General features: G+C 27.3%; 1 protein-coding gene across 1 annotated transcript; it reads left to right on the top strand.

Annotated features, from left to right (window-relative positions):
- The first annotated feature begins 12,007 nt into the window (after window positions 1–12,007).
- Window positions 12,008–12,841, top strand: LOC124913165. Its single transcript, XM_047453775.1, has one exon. The coding sequence runs from the start codon at window positions 12,008–12,010 to the stop codon at window positions 12,839–12,841; it is 834 nt and encodes a 277-aa protein (XP_047309731.1).
- The last annotated feature ends 293 nt before the right edge of the window (window positions 12,842–13,134 follow it).

The raw sequence follows: 13,134 nt of genomic DNA, 5'->3' as shown, positions 1-13,134 counted from the left end.
AGTAAGGGTATGTCAGTACGATATATACTTTCATTTATTATACATAACTTATATCTTATTGAAAGTTTCGGTATAGAAATGTGCATACATTATTTTAACTAAATTTTGGTATACCTTAATTTCGGTACGTTGTCGATATTATACATTTATTATCTGAAAAAACATAATAAATTAATAAAAAAACAATTTAATATAGTTACTAAATAAACGTTACACAAAATTAAAAATTAAAGTTATTTATTATAAAATAAAACATTCTTTTTTAAATCTAACAGTTTTAAAAAAATAGAAAATGTTAAAAATTAAATATAAAAACTGAAATTATCAAAAATAAATATAAGTGTATAGTATTTTTTTTTTGAGAAAAACGACTTAGCATAATTTCATTAAAAATTCTCATAAATAGGAAAAAAACTACGAGTTTAAGAGATAATTCTAGACAGGCCTATAATGATTTTGAAGTCGTAACATTTTGAATAAAAGCTAAAAAGCTAAAAACGTAAATGAATTATCTGATTACAATGCTTTCAAATCTAGTGAGTTAAAAAAACAGTAAATTTCAGTTCCTATAGATATTCCAGTTTTGTTCCGTGCTTGTAATTCTTTTCCACGTTTCCGTGAGGGCACTGCAATATGATACAATATCTTTCCATAACTCTTTAACGCTCCTGTGGGTTCTGCCATATACCATTGCATTCCGTTCTTGCCAAATATTATACACTACTGCTCCAAAGTCGCACTTGAACACACTTGTTGCAAATCTATTTCCCTTTATCCCTTTTCGAGCTTAGTGGTAAAAAGGAGGTGAATATCTCAAGTCCACAGTCTTTGAGGTTCTGAGTTCGAGTTCGTCAGACGACAAGTTCTGTTCGTATGGTTAAATTGATTGTGTAAATTTACGAGTTGTTGGCTTAATCCGCGATGATTAGTCGTTCTACGAAATTAAAGCATAATTCAAAATTAAAATAAAAATATTTTTTAGTTTAAATTTAAAAAAAAAAATTGAAATACGAGATAAATAAAATAATATTAATAAAGTGAGTGAATAATTATTAATAAATTTGATTGAAATTTATTGTTAATATTTATTACCAAATTGATAAATGTATATATAAACTTTATGATTATATATCAAATTATTATTTAAAATAATATATTGATATATAAGGTAGAAGACTAACTATTATTGGAAAGAAATAAATTTTGACTTCATATTATATATTATTTTAGGTATGTAAATATGATATAAATCATTACTTCTTCATTTGCATTATGTTTCAAAATTTAATTGGGAATTAAGCTGAAAAGATAATATTGTATAATAATTATAAATGTATATTCTCAATTAAATAATGTATAAAAATTATTATTAATATTATATATATAATTTGAATATAACTTTTAGTTATAAAAAATATATTAATGAGACTATTTTGTGTTATATTTCTTTAATTGTGGATAAATTATTTATAAATATAGTTAATTTATTTACATAATAATTATTTAAATGTAACTAATATAATAAAGTCAATTCTTTAATAAATAATTTAATATCTTTATGAATAGTTACAATGTATATAAAGGACATGTATTTTATATAAATACTATTTTATTATAAATTTATTTTATAAATTAATCAGTGATGAATTAGTCTAATGCAGTTATATAGAATTAAATAATTTATACTTAACTATGAGAGAAAAATTCTAGGATTGCAGCACCCTCACCGGAACGTGGAGAAGAATTTTAAGTACGGAGCAGAACTAGAATATCTACATGAACTGAAATTTACCGTTTTTTTGAATTCACTAGAATTAAAAACATTGTAATCAGATAATTCATTTACGTTTTTAGCTTTTTAGTTTTTATTCAGAATGTTACGACTTCAAAATCATTCTAGGCCTATCTAGAATGATCTCTTAAACTCGTGGGTTTTACCCGTTTTGAGGAATTTTTAATGAAATAACACTAAGTCGTTTTCCAAAAAAAAATAATTTATACTTAACTATTAGAGAAAAATTTGAATAAGATTTTCCTATTTTATATTTCTAAATAATTTTTTTAAATACGTATAATCTACTTTGTGAATAAAATAATAATAAAATATATATATATATATATAAGGAATTAATGTGGATAAATTATTTATAAATGTAACTAATATAGTTAATTTTTTAATAAAATATAATATGACCTAATAAATGTGTACTTTTATTATAAACTTATTTTATAAATTAGTTAGTGATGAATTAGTTCTACTCTAACTAATTAGTGATTTTTCGCATTATAAAAAATTTTCTTTTTCCTCTTTACCTTGATTCTTTTTATCATTTTATCTTCACCTTGATTCCTTTTACCTTTTTTCCTTCACTGTTTTCTTTTTTCCCAGAATCCTTCTTATTTTCTTCTACAACTGTTTGAACTTTGAGTTTGGCCTCCTTTTTTCCATCTTTTTATTTTATGCTCTTCTTCTTTAGCTTTATGACATTTAGTGTGCTGGAAAGTATTACAGAAAGTACACTTCTTTGGTTTCCATTCATAAGAGATCTCCATGACATTGTACTTTCCTTTTTTATCAACAACTGCCATTTTCATTGGCAGAATACTCTTAGAATACACTTCAATGCTAATTCTAGAAAATGACAAGTGCTCTCCTCCTTCAGTTATTGAGTCCATATATAATGGTTTCCCAATTGTACTTGCAAAATGAGTAATTGCTTCAGCATTGTACATGTGGACTGAAATGTTCCAAAGCTTGAACTAAATCTGGGCTATTTCTTTTGGTTTGATTTGTAGATTCATCTCTTCTGACCACTCTTCCAGCTTCAAGCAATTTGATCCTATGTAAGTATGCCCTTTCTCCAAGATTTCTTTTAGATTTGAGTCATTTTTGAACTGCAGGAAGTAGAGATCATGTATATTTGCAGAAACTTTTTCAAGCCCCTTTTCTCTCCACTATTTAATTAGAGCATCTTTGGTAGTTGGGAATGATACTCTATTTTTTCCAATGAAGTTTCCAACCACTACAAACTCTTAGTCTTGAATACGTGAAATTGGGTTTAATTGGTTTGGTTGTGGTTGTTGTTGAAAATAATGAGTTTAATTTGGTTTAGGTTTTTCCTAAGTTTGTAAAGTTTGGTTTGATTGATTTTAGTTTGATTTGGTTATTGTGGGTTGTTGATTTCAGTTTGTTTTTTTGGAGGAGTTTGTGAAACTTGGTTTGATTGGTTTTGGTTTGGTTGTTAATTTAGGTTGGTCTGATTCGAATAAGAGCTGTTTTTTTGGTGGATGGTAAATGGATTGGGCAAAAAAGAGAAAAAAAAGAAGAGAAGAATATTAAGAATGATGTGTAACTTTTTATCGTCTGCGCTTTCGTTTTCTGACTGTCAAACTCCCAATGCTTATTGTTATTACATCATGAGTTTGAGTGGGGATGTTAGAGTATAATATAATATATTTGTATGATATTATCACAATATTATAAATTATGATAATATCAATATTATATTATACTCTAACACATCCTTATTTATCATTTAATGGATATTAAATAATATGTCCAAATAATTCATTATTAACAAGTGTGATAATTTTAAATGATCTATTGAATAAAACCCCACTAAATGAATTGAAGTTGTTATTATTAAAAGTTTATAGTCACCATATCATCAAATAAGATATTAAGAGAGAAATGTTGCACACACATATATATATATATATATATATAATGATGCTTAATTTTTAAAGTGTCCGGATTGCCGAGTCGAGAGTTGTGGTTAATTTGAATATATATGTGAGAGTAAATGGACACTTGTGTCGGATTGTGGGGTGACCCGCCCTTAAACTTAAAACGGTTTAAAATAAAATTAAAAATGTTATATGTATGTTTGGAACTCGCAACCTATCAAAAACAAATACAGAAATTCAACACCAAATTAGATGAACATGGGACATTTTAATAATATAAGTTCAACTTTTAAACTAACTAATTAATATATATATATATAACTAATTAATTAGATGAGAGCGTTCTTTTTTTATTTTAATATATTATTCGTGATTTATTAAAATTTGAAACATTGAATTTTTTTTGTGATTTATTAAAAAATGAATATATTAGATATTTTTAATAATAAATATATTTTTTATTTATGAAATAAAACAATTTATATAATTTAATGGGTTTAATTATACAATTAAGATTTTACAAGAATATTATTTATTTATAAAATAAATAATATGTAATTAAATAGTTTAATTATGGTGTTAAAATTTTAAAAAATATATTAACTATTTATGAAATAAAATAATATATAATCAAAAGGTAATTAAGGAAAATTGCAATATTTTGAATATTTTCTCTTTTAATATTATATGACCTATTTAATAAGTCAAAACCTTGTGACGATGCTAGATGAATTAAAAGTGGGACTCAACACAATTACTTGAAGTAGCTGTAAAATACATGTATAATCACTTTTTTTAAAAAAGATTGTAAGTTACATGAGATTACCATCTTTTCAATTAAACAATAATAATAAGTGTTACCCTTGTTCATTCGTTTAAGGAGTCGAAGGTAAGAAGTTATAACCGAGCTTGGGTGAACCAATGAACAACACGTGAGGCTCTTATCTCCTTCCGTATCAATAGGGCTGAACTAGTTCACAAATTAACATTGATTTTCTAATTACAATATGCATTAACGATCTTATCAATTTAGCATATAGATCACGAGATTGGATCTGAAATTCTACTTAAAACCTAATAATCCCAATATATAACTTGAATCAAACTTTATGATGCATACATTAGTTACTTAAACACAACATGTATGCCTTCTCACAAAATATAAATAACTTGTTCAAAGTGTAAATAACTTGTTTCAAAGTATTAAAGGGTATGAGTAAGGGTATGTCAGTACGATATATACTTTCATTTATTATACATAACTTATATCTTATCGAAAGTTTCGGTATAGAAATATGCATATATTATTTTACCTGAATTTTGGTATACCTTAATTTCGGTACGTTGTCGATATTATACATTTAATATCTGAAAAAACATAATAAATTAATAAAAATACAATTTAATATTGTTACTAAATAAACGTTACACAAAATTAAAAATTAAAGTTATTTATTATAAAATAAAACATTCTTTTTTTAAATCTAACAGTTTTAAAAAAATAGAAAATGTTAAAAATTAAATATAAAAACTGAAATTATCAAAAATAAATATAAGTGTATAGTATTTATTTTTGAGAAAAACGACTTAGCGTAATTTCATTAAAAATTCTCATAAATAGGAAAAAAACCACGAGTTTAAGAGATCATTCTAGACAGGCCTATAATGATTTTGAAGTCGTAATATTTTGAATAAAAGCTAAAAAGCTAAAAACGTAAATGAATTATCTGATTACAATGCTTTCAAATCTAGTGAGTTAAAAAAACAGTAAATTTCAGTTCCTAGAGATATTCCAGTTTTGCTCCTTTCTTGGAATTCTTCTCCACGTTTCCGTGAGGGCACTACAATATGATACAATATCTTTCCATAACTCTTCAACGCTCCTGTGGGTTCTGCCATATACCCTTGCATTCCATTCTTGCCAAATATTATACACCACTGCTCCAAAGTCGCACTTGAACACACTTGTTGCAAATCTATTTCCCTTGGCTTTGAGTAGTGTCGCTTCATTGAGTTCATTCCATTCGCTCGGGAAATTGATCAGATTTAGGCTTTTATATAATTTGTTCGAAAGTTCCGAAGCAATACAGCAGCTCCCGAATAAGTGATCTATGGTTTTTTCATTTCCTCTGCACAGAAGACAGCTCACGTCCTGGATCTATTTACTCTCACATATATCCAAAAAAAATTTAATGTATTAGTAAAATGTAATGCGTTTATCAAATTTTGGGTTGAATTTAATATATAAATTGTTATTAGCCTAGTTGGTTAAAAGGTTGTCTTTATTTTGTTAGGTTGCAAGTTCGAACCATACCTATAGAATTTTTAATTTTATTTTTAACCGTTTTAATTTTATGTGCGGATCAATCCACAATCCGACCTATGTATCCATTTACTCTCACATATATCCAAATTAACCACATCTCTCGACCCGGCAATCCGGACACTAATAATACAATTCATGTTAGATAATAATAATAATAATAATAATAATAATAATAAATATTAGTTAATTTAGACTTAATTAATAAAAAAATTCACTTTTTTTAATTTGTTCATTTTAATTGAACAATTCAAGTTCATCGTATGTAAGATCTTTTCTTATGTTGAATTCATCATTATTAGTCCATTTGTGGACACCAATGCCTCCACCATTCTAAGACTTCAATTACACCTAAAAATATCAACTATCATTTGACCCAAATTAAAAGCAGACTCACTAGAAACCATTGAGGATGAAATTGTAAAAATATCCTTGACAATAATTGAAAAGATTGAGTACTTACTTTCACTCCTTTCCATCGCTCTAAAATATTGAAAATTTGATTGAATATTTGTTCAATCTTATCTTATCGTTAAGGTATATATAACATATATAGAATAATAATAATAATACAATATAATTATATTTTAATTTCAGTTTTAAAATTTATGTTTTTTTAATTAAATTTATATTAAATATATTTCCTCATAAGTATTATATATATATTAATTAATAAATATTATTTTGGTATATCTCAATATACAAAAAAAATTTAAAAATCTCATATTTTTACCATACAAATAATTTTGATATCGGTATCATACCTTACATTTTTTCGATATATCTTAAAAATTGATATTTTGATATGATCTTACGATATTTTTGATACTTATAATATCATAATTCCTCTCCTATGTATGATCCTTCAAAAGATAAGTGTTGTTAACATGAAAAAACAATTAGTTCGCATAAAAAAATCATTAGTCTTATGATCATGAGACTAGTCATAATTGATTTTGTACATTTATTTTATATTATTTAATTTGAACAAGCAAATAATAATTTTATAAGTAGTTAGTATATTAATTACCAAAATAAAATTATAAATAATTTATTAAGAGAACAAATTATGAAGTGCCTGCAATAATGAATAATTGTTTTATGATATCAATCATAAATGAATTAATACTATTTAAATATCACACAATTTTTTTAATGTATTAGTAAGTGTTATTACATAGTACTAGTATGTATCCCGTACATTTGCACGAGTAATAATATAAAAAACCGTGAAAACGATTACGGTAAAATTTTTATGGGCGGGTCAACCCACAATCCGACCCAAGTATCCATTTACTCTCACATATATCCAAATTAACTACAGCTCTCGACACGGCAATCCGGACACTTTAAAAATTAATCATCATTATATATATAGATTAGTTAGTTAAAAAGTTGAACTTATATTGTTAAAATGTTACGCGTTTATCAAATTTTGGGTTGACTTTAAAATATAAAGTGTTATTAGCCTAGTTGGTTAAAAGGTTGTACTTGTTTTGTTAGGTTGCAAGTTTGAACCATACCTATAACATTTTAAATTTTATTTTTAACCGTTTTAAGTTTATGAGAGGGTCAAACCATAATCCGACCTAAGTATCCATTTACTCTCACAAATATCCAAATTAACCACAGCTCTCGACACGGCAATCCGGACACTTTAAAAATTAATCATCATTATATATATATATAGATTAGTTAGTTAAAAAGTTGAACTTATATTGTTAAAATGTCACGCGTTTATCAAATTTTGGGTTGAATTTAAAATATAAAGTGTTATTAGCCTAGTTGGTTAAAAGGTTGTACTTATTTTGTTATGTTGCAAGTTCGAACCATACCTATCACATTTTTAATTTTATTTTTAACCGTTTTAAGTTTATGGGTGGGTCAACCCACAATCCGACCTAAGTATCCATTTACTCTCACATATATCCAAATTAACCACAGCTCTCGACCTGGCAATCCAGACACTTTAAAAATTAAGTATCATTATATATATAGATTAGTTAGTTAAAAAGTTGAACTTATATTGTTAAAATGTCACGCGTTTATCAAATTTTGGGTTGAATTTAAAATATAAAGTGTTATTAGTCTAGTTGATTAAAATGTTGTACTTATTTTGTTAGGTTGCAAGTTCGAACCATACCTATAACATTTTTAATTTTATTTTTAACCGTTTTAAGTTTATGGGTGGGTCAACCCACAATCCGACCCAAGTATCCATTTCCTCTCACATATATATTCAAATTAACCACAGTTCTCGACCCGGCAATCCGGACACTTTAAAAATTAAGTATCATTATATATATATATATTAGTTAGTTAAAAATTTGAACTTATATTATTAAAATGTCATGCGTTTATTAAATTTTGGGTTGAATTTAAAATATAATGTGTTATTATCCTAGTTGGTTAAAATGTTGTACTTGTTTTGTTAGGTTGCAAATTCGAATCATACCTATAACATTCTTAATTTTATTTTAACTGTTTTAAGTTTATGGGCGGGTCAACCCACAATCCGACCTAAGTATCCATTTACTCTCACATATATATTCAAATTAACCACAGTTCTCGACCCGGCAATCCGGATACTTTAAAAATTAAGTATCATTATATATATATATTAGTTAGTTAAAAATTTGAACTTATATTATTAAAATGTTATGCGTTTATCAAATTTTAGGTTGAATTTAAAATACAATGTGTTATTAGCCTAGTTGGTTAAAATGTTGTACTTGTTTTGTTAGGTTGCAAGTTCGAACCATACCTATAACATTCTTAATTTTATTTTAACTGTTTTAAGTTTATGGGCGGGTCAACCCACAATCCGAACTAAGTATCCATTTACTCTCACATATATATTCAAATTAACCACAGTTCTCGACCCGGCAATCCGGATACTTTAAAAATTAAGTATCATTATATATATATAGATTAGTTAGTTAGTTAAAATTTGAACTTATATTGTTAAAATGTCATGCGTTTATCAAATTTTGGGTTGAATTTAAAATATAAAGTGTTATTAGCGTAGTTGATTAAAAGGTTGTACTTGTTTTGTTAGGTTGCAAGTTTGAACCATACCTATAACATTTTTAATTTTATTTTTAACCGTTTTAAGTTTATGGGCGGGTCAACCCACAATCCGACCCAAGTATCCATTTACTCTCACATATATCCAAATTAACCACAGCTCTCGACCCGGCAATCCGGATACTTTAAAAATTAAGCATCATTATAAATATATATATCAGTTAGTTAAAAAGTTGAACTTATATTGTTAAAATGTCACGTCTTTATCAAATTTTGGATTGAATTTAAAATATAAAATGTTATTAGCCTAGTTGGTTAAAAGTTTGTACTTGTTTTGTTAGGTTGCAAGTTCGAACCATACCTATAGCATTTTTAATTTTATTTTTAACTGTTTATGGGCGGGTCAACCCACAATCTGACCCAAGTATCCATTTTCTCTCACATATATCCAAATTAACCACAGCTATCGACTCGGAAATCCGGACACTTTAAAAATTAAGCATCATTATATATATATATATATTACAAAGAAGAGTTCACATAAAATGTATAAACTAAAGAAAGTGTCATATTGATTTTTAAAACAATAAATTTAAATATATTATGTAAAAAAGAGACTCATTTAAGTATAATTTATTCATCTCACTTTATATACTCATAGTTAAATTTTAGGTGCACACTAATTCAAGTCTTCAATTTTACTAATTAGAGATTTACACCAGTATAATTATAAAAAAAGTATATCAACACTAGTTTTAGATGGGGTATTTAATGAGGGGTTATACATGTGAAATGACTGTAGGTTTAAAACTAGGCTCAAAGTTTCTTTAATTTTTTATAGTTACTAATTGAGTTGCATCGAAATAAGCCCATAAAAAATATTGTATTCCTAAAATAAGTGGGTTTTGACACACGCGTATTCGTGACATGCTATTTCAAATAAATGTAATATGCCGTAAATAAAAATATGATTGAAATATTTCTCTTTTAAACAGTAAAAGGCGCGTGTATGAGCTAAACGACAGAATTTTCTTTGGAGTATATCTTGCATTCAATTTGTGTATATATATATATAACTCCTCTAAATAAATAAAATTTAGAAGAAGATGTTGCGATATGAATCAAGTTACATATACAGAGAGTAAAGACGTTGGTCAATTCTATAAATGGCGGCATCGACGCGAGGTTAATGACTAGATGTCTATCGGTAATCCCTATTTATTCCTCTTCCTTTTTTTTATTTTTATTTTGAGCCAAAAATAACTTTAACCTATGACAATGTGATATGTTAATTGTTTATGTCAAAGATTAGCTATGATCTAAAGTCTCGCGTACAATTGTGCGTATATATAATTGTTTTGTAAATAAATAATATTTTTTGGTGTATTATCATGATTCTAATTCTAAACTGATGTAATATCAATTTTAGTTATATATATATATATATATTGGTTTTCATCAAGATTTCAATAATCAACAACATGACCATGTTGTTGATATGGAATGTTACCAATGAGAGTAATGTCTATCAGTAATCTTACTTCTCTCCTTCCCATTTTCTTTTTTCATTTTAAAGCAAAAAATGAAGCCAATTGTGATAGATTAATTATTTACCAACATGGAAGGACTAGCATTGATATAAAAACAGTTTATTTGAATTAGATCCTGTATTTACTTTTGATTTATATATATAAACCTAATTAGAAAGTTCTTTAGTCAAATTTCAATCTTTTTTTATTAGAAAATATTTTAAAATTTTATTTTATATTTGAGTTCAAAGGTTTTGGTTTGGAAGAGTTAGATCCTATGTTTTTAGATTTTATTTTTTATTTTTTATAAACATGTTTATTTAAAAAGTTACAAGGGTTGATAAATTTGTTATTGTGATGAATCTCCTAGTTCATTTTGATAAAATTTTGGTTAATATATTGTACATCTTAGTATATTTTATCTATAATTATTTTAAATTATAATGGTCTTCGATTTAAATGATTAATTTATAGTTATACAAATATATTTTAATTTATTACTTTAATTAAAAGTCATTTCTTAAATTTAAAATATGCATAAAATTTATATTATATTATATTATATATATTATAAATATGATAATCTAAAATATGGTCTTAAATATATTTTTTATCTTGTTAATCTATTGTAGTCTCTTAAATTTATCCCAACAAATTTATATCTCCTAAAACAGTTTCTTGCGTATGATATGCTGCTCATAAATTAAAGATTTTGTAGATTTGTTTTAGAAAAAAAATGTATATCAAGGAACATAAATTGAAAATAGTCATGTTAAAACGATTCAGAAAAATATTTTATTTTTGTGTTTATCCTGATTAGTTTCACATTTATATTTATATGACTTAAATAAGTCATTCCTTAAATTAAAATATGCATTAAATATGAATCATATCTACATGTATTACTAGACAATTGAAATCTTATCTCTTTACTAAAATGTAACATCTTATTCATATCTTTCTTATCTCTTAAATTTTATCACTATAAATCTACTTGAAGTATTTTCTTGTGGATATGTTATTCATAAATTTAAGATTGTAATAAATTTTCTTGTTTTAAAAAAGTATACTAAAGTTCTTAAAGTAACATAAATGGAAGATAATTAAATTTAGATAAAAATGTTTCTACATGATAGATTATGAGAATAATCTTTATATTAGGAATATAAAATAATATATGTGAATAGATTATGAAAATAATTTTATATTAGGCATATAAAATAATATCGTTATTATATTATTAGTTTCCTTATTAATCTTTTGTAATGTATATATATTGGAGATTTCCCTGATGTAAAGGGCAAGAAGATTAAACAAGATTCTCCCTATTCTTTCATGGTATCAGAGCCCTAGGTTCTCTTTTCTTTCTTTCCTAAACCCAGCTTCCGCTTCTTTTCTCTAAACCTAACTTCCGTTTCTTTTCTTTCTCTCTTCTTCATCTATGGCCGAAAACAAGGTTCATCCAGCCACCATTGTTTCCAACATCAAGGCGTGCATCCCTATCACCCTTGATTATGAAGGAAAACAATACAACAGCTGGTCCACCCTTTTTCAACTTCATTGCCGTGCTAATATGGTGATCAACCATATTCAACCTCTAACAGTTAATCCTTCGGTCGCGGTTCCCGCTCCGACGGAATCCGAAAAGGCTTTAACACAGAGACTTGATGACATTGTTTGTCAATGGATTTACGGGACCATTTCTAATGATCTCCTAAATTCCATCCTCGATCCTGATGACTCGGCAGTTGATGCTTGGAACAGATTGCAGCAATTTTTTCTTAACAACAAATCTGCAAGAGCTTTGCAATTTGATGCGCAATTTACAAACACCAAGCTTGCTCATTTTGATGGTGTTAAGTCTTATTGCGCTAAGCTAAAAACTCTAGCTGATAATTTGAGGAATGTTGGAGATAAAGTCTCTGACAATCGAATGGCTTTACAACTTTTGAAAGGCCTCTCGGAGGAATATAAGTCCTTTCGAACGTCCGTTCGTCATCTTAACCCGTTGCCCTCTTTTGATACTCTTCGTTCAATGCTGGAATTAGAAGAACATGAGAATGCTGTTGATCTCTCTATTGAGTCTCATGTAGAGGCTCATATCACGCAATCACATTTATCGTCCCAAAATAATGCTGATAATTCCCATTATTCTTCTCGGGGTAATAATCAACGTAATGGTGGCAATGGCCGGAAAACCACCAAGGGAAAGGGCAGTTCCGGTAAGGGTAAGGGTGCCTCTGGCAATCAACCGCGTAATGGTGGTGCCTCGTAGCAGCAGCAAAACCCGCAGTGTGGTCCTACCGCCTCGCACCAGCAGAAGACCCAAGCAGGATGGATGTATCCTCCACCTTGGGCATATTGGCAGCAAGGCCCTTGGGCTCTTCCTCCTTGCCCATATCCATCACAGGCACCAGGCCCATCTCCTTGGTCCGCCACGAAGCCCAGTCAGCCTGCATATCAGACCGGTATCCTCGGGCCACAACCACCTCAGGCTTACTATACGTCAGGCCCATCGTCTCAAGATTACATGTCAACCAATATTGATCAAGCAATGCACACAATGAC

The sequence above is a fragment of the Impatiens glandulifera genome, chromosome 8 (assembly GCF_907164915.1).
Source record: "Impatiens glandulifera chromosome 8, dImpGla2.1, whole genome shotgun sequence".
In the NCBI taxonomy this organism is placed as follows: Eukaryota; Viridiplantae; Streptophyta; class Magnoliopsida; order Ericales; family Balsaminaceae; genus Impatiens; species Impatiens glandulifera.
This window is presented reverse-complemented; position numbering and strand designations above follow the sequence as displayed.